Raw genomic sequence first — 19,782 nt, 5'->3', positions numbered from 1 at the left:
GACCCTGTCTCAAAAAAACAAAACAAAAAAAAATTGCACTTCAGACAAACAAGGAAGGGAATAATATATACCAAATACCTAGGCTTCTGTGGATGAGAGGAAGATATGACAGGTACCAGGATGAGTATGACCAGATATAAATAACGTGCCGGGCATGTAGTCCCAGCACTTGGGAGGCAGAGGCAGGAGGATCTCTGTGAGTTCAAGTCCAGCCTGGTCTACATAGTGAGTTCCAGGACAGCTGGGGCTACAGGGAGACTCTGCTTCAAAAATAAAAAAAATAAACACACACACACACACCACTGAGATTATTACCATGAGTTTTAAAAAAGTAAAACATGGGGCTGGAGAGATGGCTCTGCAGTTAAGAAGACTGACTGCTCTTGCAGAGGACTCAGGTTCCATTTGATTCTCAGCACCCACATGGCAGCTACAAACCATCCTTAACTCCAGTTCCAGGGGAATCTGAAGCCGTCTTCTGACATTGGCAGCATTGTACAACATGGGTACACTCACATACATGCAAAAATAATAAAATATTTTTTAAAAGTAAAACATTGGGGCTGGAGAGGTCTCTCAGCAGTTAAGAGCACTAACTTCCCTTGCAGAACAGCCAGGTTTGGTTCCCAGCACCCACATGGCAGCTAACAACTATCTGTAACTCAAGTTCCAGGGTATCCAGTGCCCTCTTCTGGCCTCTGTGAGCAATGCAGGCATGTGGTTGACATACATACATGCAGACAAAACACTGTACACATAAAAAATTAAAAATAAGCCCCCCAAAATTTTTAAATAAATAAAACAAAGAACTAAAAGTACAGCACATGTTAGACCCTTGGAACAATGTTCAGTGCCAAAAACAAGAAAATTTCAACAGTCCCAAGTTAGGCCTGGTGATTCTAACCTGTAATCTCAGCACTTGGTAGAGGGAAACAGGAGTTCAAGGTTATTATTGGTTACACATCTGAGTTGGCGAATAGCCTAGGCTGATGAGACTGTATTTCAGAATACAAAACAAAAGAAAAAAGCATTCTCTATATTGTCTCAAGAGAAGAGACAACAGCTATCCTGAATTTCGTGTGTATTGTGCATTCTCTTCTATTAAATGAACAAAACTCCTCCAAAAAAGTAGCAACTGGACTCTCAGACGTGCACCATAACATAGTTGAGCAATGAGACGTCTAAGAACTCAGTGTCTGTGTCCGAAGTGGCAAGGACAGTTAGGGACTTTATTTCAGCCTCCTGTATTTAATCCCTTTAATCCCATGCAGGCTTAGCCAGCCTCAGTTTCCTCTAAAGTCATGGGAAGCAGCCACCATGCCTTAGAGGATGCTATGTGCCGTTCATGGGGGAGGGGGTTAAATTTTCTTCCTCTTCTTCATCTTACTATTCTGGTTTTTTGAGACAGCGTCTCCCTGTAGCCCCCAGATAGCCTGGAACTCAATATGTGGACCAGGCTGGCCTCAAACTCACAGAGCTCCGAGTGCTGGGATCAAAGGCTGCACCAAGACGCCATGGATGGCGCCTGGCTTATGGTCAAGACTCCACAAACAATATTAGCCTTTATTATCACGCTTTCTTCCCTTCCTTCTAGGAGGGAGGAAGGCCACTCACGCTGGAGAAGAGGAGCGATCCACACAGATACTCACACCACGCATGGGCAGGGCGAGTGGAAACCAGCCTCGGCCTCGGACTCGGCCTCGGACCCAGACTGGGCCTGCAGCCCCCGCCATCGCTGCTCACATGGCGGTTAGGTTCTTCCAACGTCCACTCTCCGTCTAGGCCAAGCCCAAATGTCATTGGCTGAGGCTTAGAAGCCAGCCCCTTCCAGCCAATCAGAAGAAGGTCTTGGACCTGCTCGCAAGCCATGCGCACAGAACAGTGGGCACCAGCGACTCAGAAGCATCCACCAGAAGGACCCTTTGAAGGGTTCTCATTTATTGCTGCATTCACCCATGATAGGAAACTCCATGACTGTAAAACACTATTTTTAAAGTAATGTTGACCCCACAGTGTGGTGGTGCACACTTTTAATCACAGTGCTCAGGAGGCAGAGGCAGGAATGGATCTCTGTGAGGATCAGGCCAGACTGATCTACATAGTGAGTTCCAGGCCAGTCAGAGCTATATAGTAAGAACCTGTCTCAAAAAGAAAAAAATCTTTTGGCCACATCTGTCACCAAGTCATGATCAATTTTATTGCTTGTATGTTTTGATCTATAATGTAGAATAATAAAAAGGTGACTAAAAACATGGACTTTGGAGTTAAATAGACAAATTCTGACTATGCAACTATTATTCTGTGTTAACTTGGGCAAGATAGTTTGGTCATCTGTGAAAAGGGGGATACCAGTACACAGCTTAAAATTTAAATTAAAAGCTGGGCATGGCAGCACACACCTTTGATCCCAGCACTCAGGAGGCAGAAGCAGGAGGACCTCTTGTGAAATGGAGGCCAGCCTGTTCTACATAGTGAGTTAGTTCCAGGTCAGCTGGGGCTACAAGGAGACCCTGTTCCCCCAAAACTAAACCAAATAAAATAAAATACCTAAATAAAGGATCCTTGGCGCTGGGGAAATGGTTTAGCAGTTTAGAACCCCTGCTGCAGTTGCAGAGGAACTGGGCTTGGGTCCCAGCATCCACATGGAGGCTAACAACATCCATCCCCCTCCCCACTGTAACTCCAGTTCTGTTGCCCTTTTCTGGCCTCCACAGGCATGCACGCACGGGGCGCACTTACATATATACTGGCAATAAACACACTAATACATACAAAATGCAAATTTAAATTTAATTAAAAAAAGAATCCTTGGAGGTCTGCATTTTGATTTGCAATTAAGAGAGCCATACCCAGCCCTGGATGCTTCGTTAACTTGTACGTCAGCCTTCCTTCTGTTAACTGTCTACTATCAGGACTTGGCCATTGGAAACCAAAATGTCGGCCTCCAAGAGCCAGGCTCCAGCTCTACCACGTGACACTGTCCCCTCTTTCTCGCTCATTGCATCAGCCTAGTCCAAAATCCGTCCCCGAAACCGGCTAGTAAACTGATTCGTGCTCAACTTGACTGGCAGGTACGTCGACTAATTATCTCTAGGGACAGTAAGGAGTACCTGAGCTCCTTTCAGCAGAGCGCTCTGATTGGACGGGGCGGGGCGGGCCTGGCGCCGGTTGTTTCCCCAGCTGGGTCCAGCGGTGTGTCTGCGCATCTGCGGGAGAAGGTACCTTGGGGTGCTGGCTGTGCGTTCTGTGGGAGGGCTTGGGGACCCTAACCCAGGGAGAAGCAGGCAGATCAGGAGAGCTCCGCCCGAAGAGCCTGTGCTTGGAGGGCCAGCATTGCGGCTGCCGGGCCACCCCGCGCCTGGCCTGGGGAGCGGGACCCGGGCTGCAGGAGCAGGAGCCGGGGAGTGGCTTCGCTAGCGCGGGGGAGCCCTTGGTGGAGTGGCATTGGGCGGTCGCAGACGCCATCCACTAGTCTCCCTTGGAGCTAAGGTTGTGTCCCCTCCAGTTTTAATCCCTTTGTGGTGGTGTAGCAGGCCTGGACAGGAAGGTGACCCAAATGGGTGGAGTCCCGCCCGGAGACAGCTCCCTTAATTCTTTTTCAGTTTCCCACACCATACCCCAGGCTGGCCTGGAACTCACTGTAGCCCAGGCTGGCCCTGAACTTGTAGCAATTCTCCTGCCTTAGCTTCCCGAGTGCTGAGATTACTAACGGAATAGTTGATACCCTCCAGGTTCACTAGAACCAGCATATTCAGCTATTTTTCAGTCGTCTGTGTTTCCTGATGTGCTTTTGAAGTATGTTAATTCTGAGCGTGGTACTTAAAGATTAGTGTAACTGATCATGAGAATGTATTTAGCAACTGCCATCCTAGATACTGAAAATATATTGTAAAGGTGAGCCCAAACCAGCCAGATTCCTGAGATGTTTTAAGAATTTTTTTTCATATATTTATTTTATGTATATGAGTGTATTGCCTGCATGTATGTGATTGCACCGGTGACGTGCAATACCGCGGAGGTCAGAAGAGGGCGTCGGATTCCCCTAGAACTGGAGTTAAGGACGGTTCGTAGCCTCCATGTGGGTGCTGAGATGCCACTCACAGCCTGTTTAGGGGTGAGCATTAAACACCCATCAGTTGCATGTGGAAATTGTGAAGGGAGATATTTAGGGCCTTGTGGTAACTACAGGGTAGGAATATAGTGAAGAAAGGGAAGATTTCCTTGAATGTTTCTTTGCAGTTGATCAAAACTAAGATATTACCCAGGAAAAGGGAAAGAGGTTGTGAAGCTGAGAGTCTAGCCTGGCAAAGAGTATGTGTCAAGGTACAGTGGCTGGAGCTACAGTATAATTTAAGGCATCCAAGACTATGTAAGGCCCTGAGTTTGTCCCCAAGCACTGCAAATAAAAACAAACAAATGATACTGAAGGCCTCAGGGCTCCTGCTGGGAAGTAGTCTGAGGTTCTACCTTTGTGTTACAGATTCCCTGTGTGTATTTTGAAAGATTTAATGAGTTTCAGGGTCCAAAACAATTTTTTTTGTTGTTGTTAAGTCTCTGACTTGGACCTCTTAATCCTCCTACCTCAGCCTCCTGACTGCTGGGATTGTAGAGGCATGAGGCACCACCATGCTTGGCTGGTTAGGGACACAGCTTTTTGTCAGTCTCCCTGGGGCCGATAGCCAACCTGCTACAACACACTGGTTGTTTGTGTATGTAGTGGTCTTCCAGTGGAGGATGCAAACTACTCCTTTGGTTCAACATAGGATTGTGTTGGATGAGTAAGCAAAAATGTGAAATTCAAGTGTCATTTGAAATGAAATTGTTAACTTACCCCAGGTTGCCTATGAGGAGAGATGGTTCATTTTCTGTAACAGCTATGAGTTGTTGTCAAATGTATTCTTGCCACCCTTAAGATTCACTGAAATGCATGAGGAGGGATGGGAAAGAATGTGGTTTGACAAGATTCTGAAAACCTTTGCCTTGACTCCTTAGCACAGACAGCAAGACCCCATCTGTGGGAATTTTCACACTTTTTTTTTCTTTGACTTTCAGACTGTTTTTGCCCCTTGGGTCTTTTGTTTGAGTCATATGTTGAGTTATAAATAAATCAGTTGGACTTAAATGGTTCACCCTGAGTCAGAGTCTCTTGTGCATTGTGTACGTATATCTGTCTTTATCTTCCTCATAAGAAGAAAACTCTAAGCTAATTGACTTTAGTATCCAGTCTGTTGTTTTAGAACTTCCCAGCTTATGGATTGCTTCTAAACACAGGATGTTGGTTGGTTTTCTTTCTTTTTTGTTAAGATTTTATTATTTTTTAAATTTATTTTTATTTTATGTGTTTGAGTGTGTTGCCTGCATGTATGTGAGTGCGCCCATGTTGTGCAATGCCTCGGAGGTCAGAAGAGGGCTTTGGAATCCCCTGGAACTAGAGTTCAGGACGATTCGTAGCTGCCATGTGGGTGCTGGGAATCGAACCCGGGTCCTCTGCAAGAGCAGTCAGTGCTCTTAACCGCTCAGCCATCTCTCCAGCCCCAAGATTTTATTTTTTAATGTGTATATGTGTGTGTGTGTATGTCCACATGAGTACAGGTGCCCATGGAGGCCAGAGGTGTTGGATCCCCCAGGAGCTGGAGTTACAGGCAGTTGTGAGCTGTCTGATGTGATTGCTCAGAACTGAACTCTCGTCTTCTGAAAGAGCGGTGAGTGTGTTAACCTCTGAGCCATCTCTCCATCCCCAGGATGGTTTTGGATCCTCACAAGATCCTAGTTGAATAGGCAGGGTAAAATTGAATTATGTTTTTTCTTTTTCTTATTTTTTCTTCTTTTTATCAGAAAAGGGACCAAACTTAGGCCATAGTGATATAGTTAAGACTAGAGCTGGGGGAGCCAGGTATGGTGATATACACATTTAATTCCAGTACTCAGGAGGCAGAGGCAGGCAAATCTCTGTGTGATTGAGGCCACCCTGGTCTATGTAGACAATCATGGTCTACATAGTGAGTTCCAATTCAGCTGGAACTACAGGGAGACCCTGTCTCAAAAAACAAAACAAAAGATTAGAACTTGGACTAGAATTCAAAGTGATAATGACAGCTTCCCTCTCTTTTTTATTTAAATATTTTATCTATTATTCTTATTTTATGTGTATGAGTGTATTGCTGCATGTATGTGAGTGCACCCGTGTCATCAGAGTCCCCTGGAACTGGAGTTAAGGACGGTTCATAGCTGCCATGTGGGTGCTGGGAGTCGAACCCAGGTTCTCTGCAAGAGCAGTCGCTGAGCCATCTCTCCAGCCCCAGCTTCCCTCTCTGTTGATTTGATTCTCTTGTCTTATTCAGTGAGCATTCCCTCCTTGGTGGGCCTACACCATGCTCACTCTGAAATAATCTCTCTCGCTCTCGCTCTCATTCTCACTCTCGCTCTCAGTCTCACTCTGGCTGGGTTTGGACTCAAGGCTTCATACTCTACCTATTGAGCTACCCCCAACCCCCATCTCATCTTCCTGGTGATTTCTTGACTGGAACATAGCCCTTTACCAGCTAGGGTTCTGGGGAATTTAAGCTACATAGCATTGGTACATGTCTACCACTTTCAGGCAGCTCCTGGTACAGATAGGCTTATCCTTGGGCTCCCTGCCATTGTCAGCAGCCTCCCCAAGGTATCAGCCCAGCCTAAAGACCCTGGCTTTGGGATATAGAACTTTACGGTTCTTAGTATACAGGTTAACAAAGAGCTTGAAGGATCTTTAGCGGTTAGCAGATAGAGACCCCTACTTTTGTATAAGTGACCCCCTTCAAAGACTTAGAACTGAAACTTGGAAGGCCTCAATTGAACTGTAAAGACCATGAAGTCCTTTATCCCTCTTTTCTGGTTCCTGGCAGTGATGCTTAGTACATTTTTGTTGAATGAATAAATCACCTCCCGCTCTATTTGAAGAGTTGGTGTGTTGATACTGAGGTTGGCATGGGTAGGAAAAATGGCCAGGGCTGCTATATGCTGGTGCAGCAGGTTTTGCTTTGGTAATGATTTTAGCATGAGATATTACAACATGCAGGTTTTAGGATCAAACAGCTAAGCCATGTCATTCTTTGACTTGGCTTGGAAAACTGGGAATCTTGTGTAATGCCTACTTATTTTTAATTTCCCATCATTTCTTCCTTTGATTAGTTCCCTGAGGTGACTTTCGAGATGGACTCCACTCTAACAGCAAGAGAAATCCGGGAGCGATTTATCAGTTTCTTCAAGAGAAATGAACACACCTATGTTCACTCATCTGCCACCATCCCATTGGACGATCCCACTTTGCTCTTTGCCAACGCAGGCATGAACCAGGTAAAGATCTTCTTTCTGGTTGACTAACTGTCCACACAGGAGGCAGCAGGATAGTGATAAAAGCACAGCTCTTGGAGTCAGACAGAGACCCAGTTCTGTTACTTACCATGTGGAACTTTATGTGATAGACTTGAATTTCTTTGGGAGACGAGTGCTGCTTGGATGCTGTTGTTAGAAGTGAGTAAGAGGGGCTGAGAAGAGGACTTAGTAAATGCCACACAAGCATGAGGACCTGATTTTGACTCCCTAGCACCTACAAAAAAGCCAGGAGCAGCAGCATGCACCTGTCATCCCAGCACTAGAGAATCAGAAATGGAAGGATCCCTACGGCTTCCTGGCCAGGCAGTCTAGCTGAATCTGTGAGCTCCAGGTTCAGTGAGAGACTGTGCCCCAAAACACAGGGTGGAAGGGGCAGGGGTATAGTTTAGTGGTAGAGAACACTTGCCTAGCACATGCAGGGCATTGAGTTCAAATCCCAAGAATACATATAGACACCAAATAAATAAATAAAAATATTCCTATTAAGGGCCACGCATGGTGGTACAGGCCTTTAGTCCCAGTACTCAGGAGGCAGAGGCAGGCAGAGCTCTGTGAGAGCAAGGCCAGCCTGGTCTACATAGCGAGTGCCAAGTTGGCTGGAGCTACAGGGAGACCCTGTCTCAAAAAGACAAAAAAAAAAAGAGCAGTTGAGGAAGACACTTTGTGCTGACTCTGGCCTAGATGCACACATGCATACACATCTATCTGTACACATGTGTACACACACCCAAAACGAGAAGGAAAGGAAAAAAAAGACAGAGGGGCCTGGAGAGATGACTCAGCAGTTAATACTGGCTGCTCTTACAGAAGACCTGGGTTTGGTTCCCAGCAACCACATGGAAACGAACAGCCTCCTGTAACTCCAGTTTAAGGGCATCAGACACCCTCTTCTGGCCTCCATGGGCATTGTACACTTATATACATGCAGGCAAAATAGTCATACACATAAAAATAATAAATAAAGGTGAATAAGATGATGCATAGTTCATACAAAATATACTTTGACACAGAGTAGATATTCAAAGATGAGCAATTATTTTTAACTATAATGGGCCCTGATATCCATGGTGTGATTTGTATGCCTCTCAAGAAAAAAATAATAGTCTGCCATCTAGATTATAAAATTGTATTTTTTCTTCCTCCTGAGGAAAAACCTTTATTTTGTTGGCATTCATCTTTCTGGCCATTCATGGTGGCTCACTCCTGTATTCTCATCCCAACACAGGAGTTCAAGGTCACCTTAGCTACATAGCAAATTGGAGGCCAGCCTGTGCTACATAAGACCCTATCTCACAAACAGAAAATAAATTAATTTTTCTGAGCATTGAAAAGATTTTTTTATACAACTCAGGAGGCTTGAGGCAGAAGGATCAAGATAAGGCTAGACTGGGCCACATTACCATGACCCTGTCTTGAGAAGAGCAAAAGTGATTTTGTTTGTTTATTTTGTTTTGTTTTATTTTTTGGTCTTTTTGAGACAGGGTCTCCTATAGCCCCAGGTGGCCTGGAACTCACTATGTAGACCAGGCTGGCCTTGAACTCAAGGAGACCCCCTTGCCTTTGCTTCCAGCAGTGCTAGGACTGTGCACCACCACGCCCAGCATGATTTTTGTCTGGGCGTGGTAGTGCAGGCCTTTAGTCCCAACACTTGGGAGGCAGAGGCAGGCAGATCGCTGAGTTCAAGGCCAGCCTGTTCTACATAGGGAGTTCAGGTCAGCTGGGACTACAGGGAGACCCTGTCTCAAAAAGACAAAAAAAAAGTTTCACTTTATAGTCCTGTCTGTCCCTGATCAGTATGTAGACCAGGCTGACCTCAACTTACAGCAATCTGCTTGCCTCTGGAGTGCTGGGACTCAAGGTGTGTGCTATTATGCCCAGCAAGATTTATGTAAGGAAACAGAAACAAAGAGGACTCTGGGAAAGAGTTTAATTGGGTTCGAGGGACCTGGTCCTCAACCCGGGTATGAGGAAGAACCAGCAGCCCAATGGCTGCAGAGGGGTAGCTTATAAAGGGACAGAATGTGGAAAAAGAGAATATTTTTCTGCTGTTTGGGACTGTTTGGGGGCTGCTTTCTCATGGAGGGCGTGGGGTCTGTACCTGATGAAACTTCCCAAGGAAAACATCTGTAAAACATGTTTTCTATACTTACAGGGTTCTAGGAATTAATTGCAGCTAAGGGCTTGGGAAACCTGCAGGGCATGCTCTGGGGATCACAATACATTGGTCATTAATTTCCCAGGGGCTGCTTTTGTTAACTCGCAGGTGGCTAGGAGTTGGTTCAGCTTCTCTGAGGAGCCTCATGGTTTCTGGGTCTGGGGTCACCTAGATCTGAGCCCTATCAACTTGCAGGGTTAGAGACCAGGAATGCTGCTATACATCCTGCAGAGGACAGAATAATCCCCTGTCCCCCAAAGAACTCTCTAACCATACTCTATCTCCCCAGCCTTCTTCTCACACTTTTTATTTTGAGTCAAGGTCTAAGTTGTCCAGGCTGGCTTTGAAGTTGCAGTTCTGCCTCAGCCTCCCAAGTACTGGGTTTATAGGGCTGCACCACTAGGCCCAGGGCTACAATATCTTCTTTATGAATTTCTTATTTTCTATGTCCCCTCTCTGCTCTTTCTTTCCCTCTTCTCTGCTCTCTTTTCTTTCTTCAGTACGTGAGATTGAACTCAGGTACTCGTGTGCTAGGCAAGTCATGTTACCTCCTCTTCCCCTCCCATCTTTTCTTTATAGGTTTTGAATATAGGCTAGCTTTCAACTCATGGGCTCAAGCCAGCCTTCTGTCTGTCTGCTGTGTAGCTAGGACTAAAGTATCCCACCCCTGTGACTTACTAGTTTTGGGAGGTTTTTTAGTCTTTTTTGAGATAGGGTCTCCCTGTAACCCCAGCTGGTCTGGAACTGTTATGTAGATCAGGTTGGCCTCGAACTCCACCTGCCACCAGGCCCGGTTGTTTGTTTTGTTTAATATATTTTATTATTTTTATTTTATGTATGAGTGTTATGCCTGCATATAGGTAAGTGCACCTGTGATGTGCAGTGTCCATGGAGAACAGAAGAGACTGTCGGATCCCCTGGAACTGGAGTTATAGACAGTTGTTAGCTGCCATGTGGGTGCTGGAATTCGAACCCGGGTCTTCCACAAGAATAACTAGTGTTCTTAACTGCTGAGCCATCTCTCCAGCCCTTTTTTTTTAAACCCCTTTTCTTAAATCTACGGCCACCAATGCCAGCCTATATCCAGCACTGAAAAACCTTCTTTGGGCTGGGCATGGTGGCGCATGCCTGTAGTTCCAGCACTCAGGAGGCAGAGGCAGGTGGATCTCTGTGAGTTCAAGGCCAACCAACTCTACATAGTCAGTTCCAGGCCAGCTGGGGCTACAGGGAGACTCTGTCTCAAACAGACCAAAAAACAAAATAAAACAGAAAACCTTCATTGGTAGGTTTTGTGTTTTGGGTAGTCCAAGTATAGATATTGTTAGAGAGAGCGGTTTGCTGTTGCAGTGATGGAAGCAAGGCATGTTTATAAAGAAGTTCGCCAGGCGTGGTGGCGCACGCCTTTAATCCCAGCACTTGGGAGGCAGAGGCAGGCGGATCTCTGTGAGTTCAAGGCCAGCCTGGTCTACATAGTGAGTTCCAGGACAGCTGGGGCTACAGGGAGACCTTGCTTCAAAATAAAAAGACCAAAAAAATAAAATTATTTATTTATTTTAGTTCAATGTGGTGGTGCATGCCTTTAATCCCAGTACTCAAAAGGCAGGTGGATCTCTGAGAAATCAAGGCCAGCCTGGTCTTACATGGTGAGTTCCAGGCCAGCTAGGGCTACAGGGAGACCATGTCTCAAACAAAACAAAAAAGAAATCCCAAAAAGTTGGGCCAAGGAGATGGTTTAGCATGTAAAAGTGCTTGCTGCTAAGTCTGATCATAAGAGTTCAATATCTGGGTGGAAGGAGAGGACTGACTCCCAAGAGCTGTTATTTGACCTCTGCACATGTGCACTCTTTGTTCCAGGCCAGCTAGGGCTACAGGGAGACCATGTCTCAAACAAAACAAAAAAGAAATCCCAAAAAGTTGGGCCAAGGAGATGGTTTAGCATGTAAAAGTGCTTGCTGCTAAGTCTGATCATAAGAGTTCAATATCTGGGTGGAAGGAGAGGACTGACTCCCAAGAGCTGTTATTTGACCTCTGCACATGTGCACTCTTTCACATGTACACACACACACATACACACACACACACACACACACACACACACACCTTTAATCCCAGTTTGCTTCTGCAAGTTAGTATTGCACCAGAGCTGCAAGCTGCTAGAACCAGTTAAAAGACGATTATCTAAAAAAAAAAAAAAAAAAAAATAGGTAGGGGAAGGAGGAGAGATGACTCAGCCATTAAGAGCACTGGCTACTCTTGCAGAAGACCCAGGTTCAGTTCCTAGCACCCACGTGGCAGCTGACAACAGTGGTAAATCCTCTTGTCTCAGACTCCTGAAGTGCTGAGATTACTTGTGAGAGCCATCATGCTTGCTCAGAATTTTTAATTTTTTAACATATTAATTGAAGCTGGGGCTATAACTCAGTGGTGGAATACTTAGTATGTACAAGGCCCTGGTTTGATTTTAACACCAAAATTTTTTTCTGTTTATTTACTAATTTTATTTATTTTTGAGACAAGGTTCACTATGTAGCTATGGCTGGCCTGGAACTCTGAATGTAGACCAGGTGGCCTCAAACTCACAGATACCTGCCTGCCCCTGCCTTCTGAGTGCCGGGATTAAAGATGTGTGCTACCATGCTTGGCTCTAATTATTTAATTTTTAAAAAGTATTTATTATTGTGTGTGGTATGTGTGTGGTATGCACATGCAATGGCACACATGTAGCAATCATAGGACAACTCTGTAGAGTTGGTTCTTCCACCTTTATTTGGGTTCTGGGTATCGAATCCAGGTCACTAGATTTGTGCAGTGAACACCTTTATTCACTGAGCCATCTTGCCAGCCCCTAATTATTAATTTGAATTAATTTGCCATGGTCATCAGTGGCTACCGGTTGCCGAGTTGGAAAACATCAAATTGTACAGGTCTGCTGAGAGAAATAAAGCAACTCTGCACAACCAGCAACGATGCAGCAAGTGTGACAGGATAGATGCACCTTCTCCATTCATCCATAAGCTAGTGCTGGTGGTAACTCCCCTAATTGGTCTCAATGGCCTTCTTTTCTTCTTTGTCACCTTTACTCCCAAGTGAGCATATCAGCTTTTGAAATGAGTTCTAGAAGGAGAATAGATAGCCCTGGACATCAGACACTCTGAAGAAGCACAGGCCTCCCACTTTGGCCTTCTACTCAGATGCAGCAGCCTTCGCCTGCGTAGGTGGCGGCACTCGCAGTGGTCAGGGCCTTTAGGGATTTAAGTCCCGGGAGAAGCTTCTTCAGATTGGCTGCCTCTGCCTTGCCTCTGTCATACCTCCTGCTTCCAAACGTCCAGGCTTGCTAAATCTCAAGGACAGTTTGTGTGTGCCCACGTACTTCCAAGGTTGTGAACACTTGACATAATCTTCAGCCCTTTAAAAGGCGAACTCTTCCTTTCTCTTTTTTTTAGTTCAAACCCATCTTCCTAAACACAATTGACCCATCTCACCCTATGGCAAAACTGAGCAGAGCTGCCAATACCCAGAAGTGCATCAGGGCTGGGGGCAAGCACAATGACCTGGACGACGTGGGCAAGGACGTCTACCATCACACCTTCTTTGAGATGTTGGGCTCCTGGTCTTTTGGAGATTATTTCAAGGTAAGTTCAACATAGGTGACTTGGATTTTTTTAGCACCAGGGTCATTGACACCAAAGGAACTGGGTTCTGATTTTGTAAGGGTCTCCCTGTAGCCCCAGCTGACCTGGAACTCATGTAGACCAGGCTGGCCTTGAACTCACAGAGGTCGACCTGCCTCTGTCTCCCAAGTACTGGGATTAAAGGTATGCGCCACCACACCCAGCTAATTTTGCTTGTTTGAAAACATTAAATATTATCATTTAGAAGATTCAGGAGTAAAGAGCACTTAATAATTCTAATGCTCCCTAGCAGTATCTGTCATTTGAGGACTTCAGTTTGTTTCTTACATAAATTGAATAGTGAAGATACTGTAGTTTTGAATTCATGTTCTATATCTTTCTTTTTGTTCTTTTTGTAGGAATTGGCATGTAAGATGGCTCTGGAACTTCTCACACAAGAGTTTGGCATTCCAGTTGAAAGATTGTATGTTACTTACTTCGGTGGGGATGAAGCAGCTGGCTTAGAACCAGATCTAGAATGCAAACAGATCTGGCAAAATTTGGGGTAAGAGGGGCCTGGAGAGATGGCTTAGCGGTTAAGAACATGTACTGCTCTTGCAGAAGACCTGGGTTCAGTTCCCAGCACCCTTATTGGCTGCTCACAACCACCTGTAACTCTAGCTCCAGGGGGATCTAACATCTCTGGTCTCCGTGAGTCCCTGCATCACATGCACACATACATACATAATTAAAAATCCGGGTCTGGAGAGAAGGCTCAGAGTTAAGAGCACTGGCTGCTCTTACAGAGGACTCAGGTTTGGTTCCCAGTACCCTCATCGTAACTAACAACCATCCTTAACTCCAGTTCCAGTGGCTCTAACACCCTCTTCTGACCTCCATGGGCATTGCAGGCATCTGGTGCATTTACATGAAGGCAAAATATTCATACACATAAAAAATCAAAATAAATGAAATAAAAATTATTTTTAAAAATTTTTTAAAGAAATTCTTAAGAGTGCATCCCACTTACTGAGAGTGATTCTTGAATTCAGAATGGTCACCTTTTCCTTCCCTTCCCTTCTTTCTTCCCTCCTTCCCTGCCTTCCTTTCTTCCACTGAGTTCCAAATGTGCACTTTACCACTCAACTATACCTTAGCTCCTTGGCAATTAATAAAATTTCAGTGTGAACCCTAGGTTTGCTGCCATACCTTTAATACTAATACTCTAGAGGCTAAGGCAGGAGGATTGTGAGTTTAGGGCCAGCTTTGGAAATAAAAATAAATATTTTAAGTTTTGGCAGGAGCGTGCCACATCTAAACCATGATAGTCTTTTTAAAACCTGAAGGAACATTTGTAAAGACATCATTTGTGCCAGACATGGTGACACATGCCTTTAACCCCAGCACTTGGGAGGCAGAAGCAGGCAGATCTCTTCGAGTTCAAGACTAGCCTGGTCTACATAGTGAGTTTAAGGCCAGCCATGGCTACATGGCGGGACCCTGTCTAAAAGAAAGAAAAGAAACCATTTGCTTACATTCTGGTTATATTCAGCATTCGTATTTTCATTATATATTCCTTCCTAGCTTTATACTTATCTTTGCTTATATTTTCTATCCTAGCATAATCTCACTTAAGAAGAGTCATGTTCTGCTTCCTTAGTAAGTTTTTATGTAGGCTTAATATTAGTAATTGCCAGAGAGGAGACTGATTTCTTTATAGGAACTCATAGGGATCCCTTGGGTAATGAAAGGTAGTTGGGGAAGGATTCTTATGGATGGATTTGAGTGGATTTATCTTCCCTGCTCTGTGTAGACTGGATGATGCCAAAATCCTCCCTGGTAACATGAAGGACAATTTCTGGGAGATGGGTGATACAGGCCCATGTGGCCCCTGCAGCGAGATCCACTATGACCGGATTGGTGGTCGAGATGCCGCACACCTTGTCAACCAGGATGACCCCAATGTACTAGAGATCTGGAACCTCGTGTTTATCCAGTATAACAGGTAATGTGGGGCCTGCTCTCTTCATGGCTGATGGTTGTATGGGGAACTTTATTTTTGAAGATAGTAGAGTAGCACTGATAGAGGCTTCTGAGGCCTCGGGATTTGTGGCAATTCTTTAAATTTTATTGTTAGGTTTCCAATCTGAACATTTTTTTTTTTTTCAGTCTTTTTGAGACAGGGTCTCCCTGTAGCCCCAGCTGTCCTGGAATTCACTATGTAGACCAGGCTGGCCTTGAACTCCCAGAGATCCACCTGCCTCTGCCTCCCGAGTGCTGGGATTAAAGGCATGCGCCACCACACCCGGCCCAATCTGAACATTTTAAACTAATCTTGTCTCTTATAATGCCTTCATAAGCCTTTTGCTCTCTGGGGTCAACTTATTCTTAAGGCAAGGGGGTTAGGTATATATATATCTATTCCTTTCTTCACAAAACAGAAATAGCAGGTGGTAAAGAATAATAGCCTACAAACCATGTTGAGTTTTAGCAGCTGAGTCCCTGATTCAATTTCCTCTTCCTCTGTACCTCACAGGGAAACTGATGGTGTTCTGAAACCTCTTCCCAAGAAAAGCATCGACACAGGGATGGGCCTGGAACGACTGGTGTCTGTGCTGCAGAATAAGATGTCCAACTATGACACTGACCTTTTTATTCCTTACTTTGAAGCCATTCAGAAGGTACTAATCCTGTTGCAAACACTGATGCTCTCCTGGAGGTTTCCAGAATGGACTTTTAGCAGTGCCATCATGCTTTGACAGTTCAAAGTCCTTGTTACCATTTGCCTACTTGGTTACTGATAGCATGGGGCCCTCTGCATAAGCCACTGCAATTTATTGAGGGTAGGAGACTGGGTCTTTGTTCCCTTTTCTCTCACTTCCTTGGAGCTATGGGATCAGGCAAGATGGTTCATCCACACTCCTAGTGTTCCTCGGTGCTTTGGGAACTTGTGTGGGTAAGGTAGCACCAGGACTGTCTCCTGATGGGCCTCCTCTGGTGTTTACCTGTAGGGTACAGGTGCCCGGCCATACACTGGGAAAGTTGGTGCTGAGGACGTTGATGGAATTGACATGGCCTACAGAGTGCTGGCTGACCATGCTCGCACTATCACTGTGGCACTGGCTGATGGTGGTCGGCCTGACAACACAGGGCGTGGGTGAGTACATTAACCTCTGACCAGGGTTTGGATGTTTTTTGACTCTTTGTGGATGAAGTCATACTTGATCGTTGTTTTTTATTGTTGTCTTTTGGGTAGGTGGAAGGATGCCCTCCTGCCTTTTTAAGGGATAAAGGGGCTTATGTTAAAGAAAGGCCACTGTAATCTTTTTGTTGTTGTTTGTTTTTCAGATAAGGTCTCCCTGTAGTCTCAGCTGGCCTGGAACTGCTATATAGACAAGGCTGGACTCCACCTCACAGAAACTCATCTGCCTCTGCCTTCTGAGAGCTGAGATTAAAGGCCTTCAGCACCAGGCCTGGCTTCACTGTAATTTTATCTATTAACTCCTGAGATAAAGATGGCTATAAAGCTGTCTGATTGAATCAGGTGTGGTGGCCTAAGGCAGGATAGGGCCAGCCTGGTCTACATTTGAATTCCAGGCCAGCTGGGGCTACTGGGAGACCTGTCTCACAAAAGCAAAAGCAGAAAACCAAATAAAAAATTGTCTAACTGGATCTTGGGTGGGGCAAGGTAGGGGTAAATATTGACCAGCCCTGTGAAACTACATCACTAAGGGGCAGGGCCTGGGATCCCATGTACCTGTCAGTTTGGGTTTACCTCTGATATAGCGGAACAGAGTCTGCAAAAGCAGGATGTAAAGTTGGACATGCTTCTTTGCTCTGGGTAGAATCTAAAGGAGCTACCATAGACCCCTCAGCTGGGGATGCTTTGTAACAAGCACTATGGTCTTACAGGTATGTGCTACGAAGGATCCTCCGGCGTGCTGTTCGATACTCCCATGAGAAACTGAATGCCAGCAGGGGTTTCTTTGCTACATTAGTTGATGTTGTTGTCCAGTCCCTGGTATGTAGGAGTCCCTGCTTTTCTCTCTGTGTTATTTGTGAGTATTTTGTATACATTTAAGTGCACCATGTGTGTGCAATGCCCAAGGAGGTCAAAAGAGGGTGTTGGATCCCCTGGAACTGGAGTCATGAATGGCTGTTAGCCACCATGTGGGGTTGCTGGGAACCGAACCTCTGCAAGAACAGCCAGTGTTCTTAACCACGGAGCCTTCTCTTCAACTCTGCTAAGCCATATACTAACAAGGATATGGTAGGAAGTAACATGCTGTTAACAGACATTTTAAGAGCGGTCATTGGAGATGTGTGTGTTTGCATGCACTTTTTTGGTCTTTCTGAGATAGGGTCTCCCTGTACCCCCAGCTGGCCTGCCTGGAACTGACTAGGTAGACCAGGCTGGACTTCACTATATAGACCAGGCTGGACTTGAACTCAACCGCTGAGCCATCTCTCCAGCCCCTTGCATACATCTTTAATCCCAGTAGATCTCTGAGTTGGAGGTCAGCCTGGTCTATCTTGTACATAGTGTGCTCCAGGCTAGCTAGGGCTACTAGAGTGAGACCTTCCCTGTCTCAAAAAAGTGAGGGGGAATGTTGGTCATGGAATAGTCTCTGGCTTTACTTGAGCCCCTCTTTATCAGGGAGATGCATTTCCTGAGCTAAAGAAGGACCCAGACATGGTGAAGGACATCATTAATGAAGAAGAAGTACAGTTTCTCAAGACTCTTAGCAGAGGGCGTCGCATCCTAGACCGAAAAATTCAGAGCTTGGGGGACTGCAAAACCATTCCTGGTGAGGCTCGGTTTGTACCTTCCTTCATCTGGCCTGGGGCATCTTTCTGTGAGGGCACAGCAGTTTCTCTGCCAAGGCTGAGTGTACCTTAGTTAAATGACTTTTGGTGTAAAGTAAGATTTAGAATAAAATTATGAAAGAATTTACTGTAGTAAGTTATTCAAACAATACAGACGTGAAAAGTGAAAATCCTTTTCCAAATTCATTTGGAGGTAATAACTCCTGAGAGTTGGCATGATGGCACCTACAGTCTCAGCTCTGAGAGTCTGAGGCAGGAGGATCACAAGTTCAAGACTAGCCTTGGGGCTACATAGTAAAATCCTGTCTCAGAAAAAAAAATACACTCCATGCATCATTGGGACCTGTCAGTGGTGGCAGTCTCCTTTCCTAGCCATGGAAGACCATGTTCTTGTTTATTGGCAAAGCTGTCACCATTTAATTGGTATCAGATTCTGACTTGCACAAGTAACATTCATCACTGTTATGGATCTGTGGGCATGATTTTCTAAACTATGCTTAAAAGGTTTCTAGGGAAAAAAAAAAAAGGAAAGAAAAAAATAAAGGCTCTTGGTGTATAACTCTTTTTAAAAAATTATTTATTTTTATATTATGTGTATGAGTGTTATACCTGCATGTAAGTGCACCCATGTTGTGCAGTGCCCGTGGAGGACAGAAGAGGGTCTCAGATCCCCTGGAACTGGAGTTATGGATGGTTATTAGCCATGTGGGTGCTTGGATTTTAAACCCAGGTGTTCCACAAGGGCAGGCAGTGCTCGTAACTGCTGAGCCATCATCTCTCCAGCCTCATGTGTATAACTCATAAGGATTTTTCTGTTTGCATGCAATTGCAAATAGGTGTGTTTATCTGCATATTTTTCAAACAAAAATAACACTTGGTGTATATCATTTTGTAATATGCTTTATTACATAAGGCAAAAAAATTCATTTTGCAGGCTTTTTCTTTTTTAAAAAAAGATTATTTTTTAATTGTGTGTGTAGGGGTTAGTTCATGTGAACGCAGTACCCAGAGAGAAGAGAAAAGGGCATCAGATCCCCCTGGGGAAATGGGTGCCTGTAATCAACCTAAGTTCTCTGCAAGTGCTCTTAACTTCTGTAACCCTCAAAAGAGATCTCCATTTCATTCTAAGATATACTGTTTCTTACATAGACTCATAGTTTTTGCTACTAGCACTGAGATGTTGGCACATGCATCTCTAATCTGTATGTATCTGATTATTACTAGTCATAATCATTTGCACTTGGATACTTGGTGCCTGTATATGTCTATAAAGTCATCGGGTAGATTTCAATGGTAATGTTAGTAGAGGTATCACCTCTACTAATTAGCATTATGTAAACTTTTATGTTTCCTCCTCAAATACATTTTTTTAAAGTGATTTTTGTGTGTGTGTGTGTATATCACACAAAACATCCCAAACCGTCTTATTCAACTATACACCCAATTTCCCAGATGGCACCCTCCCATAGCCTCCCACCCCCAACTAGAGCCCTTATACTCTGACATCCCTGCTATTGTCTGCTGTCTTGTCAGCATCCCCAACAATTCCCCACTACTTGTCCATCTGGTGAATCTAGTCAGCCAGTCTAGATGCCTTTGTTTTCGGAGGTCAGCTGTTCCTCATCTAGCAGCAATCAGTTGTCAATATGTCTTTAGATAAGATTGGAGTCTGCTGTTTATTTTCCCAGTTCTAGGCTGGGGTACTATCTGGAAGTCCCTTTGGCCAGCCTGGCCAACAACTCAAAAGAAGGTATCTCCTATCTGGCATTGTTGCTTGTTATGTAGCCTTTAGCTATGCATATGGACTCTTAAGAA

General features: G+C 44.8%; 1 protein-coding gene and 1 non-coding gene across 4 annotated transcripts in view; both read left to right on the top strand.

The window, feature by feature from the left end:
* The first annotated feature begins 3,085 nt into the window (after positions 1-3,085).
* Positions 3,086-19,782, top strand: part of Aars (alanyl-tRNA synthetase) — a 33,299-nt gene continuing 16,602 nt past the window's right edge. The window contains exons 1-9 of one of the 3 annotated variants that reach the window (XM_008822977.3): positions 3,086-3,218; positions 7,171-7,335; positions 12,973-13,161; positions 13,560-13,705; positions 14,954-15,145; positions 15,677-15,821; positions 16,152-16,297; positions 17,053-17,161; positions 17,798-17,948. In XM_008822977.3, the coding sequence (XP_008821199.1) occupies positions 7,192-7,335; positions 12,973-13,161; positions 13,560-13,705; positions 14,954-15,145; positions 15,677-15,821; positions 16,152-16,297; positions 17,053-17,161; positions 17,798-17,948 (1,222 nt within the window). In that variant the 5' untranslated portion in view covers positions 3,086-3,218; positions 7,171-7,191. Of the gene's footprint in view, positions 3,219-3,464; positions 3,490-5,627; positions 5,703-7,170; positions 7,336-12,972; positions 13,162-13,559; positions 13,706-14,953; positions 15,146-15,676; positions 15,822-16,151; positions 16,298-17,052; positions 17,162-17,797; positions 17,949-19,782 lie in introns of those variants that run through there. The other 2 variants (XM_029558587.1, XM_008822978.3) reach the window with 2 other exon arrangements.
* On the top strand, positions 18,292-18,422 carry LOC115068406. Its single transcript, XR_003847759.1, has one exon. It is a non-coding gene; the product is annotated as a small nucleolar RNA SNORA24 (small nucleolar RNA).

Source organism: Nannospalax galili, unplaced genomic scaffold, assembly GCF_000622305.1.
Source record: "Nannospalax galili isolate Female #2095 unplaced genomic scaffold, S.galili_v1.0 scaffold568, whole genome shotgun sequence".
Taxonomy (NCBI): domain Eukaryota; kingdom Metazoa; phylum Chordata; class Mammalia; order Rodentia; family Spalacidae; genus Nannospalax; species Nannospalax galili.
The sequence above is the reverse complement of the archived record's forward strand: the minus strand, read 5'-3'. Positions and strand labels throughout refer to the sequence as shown.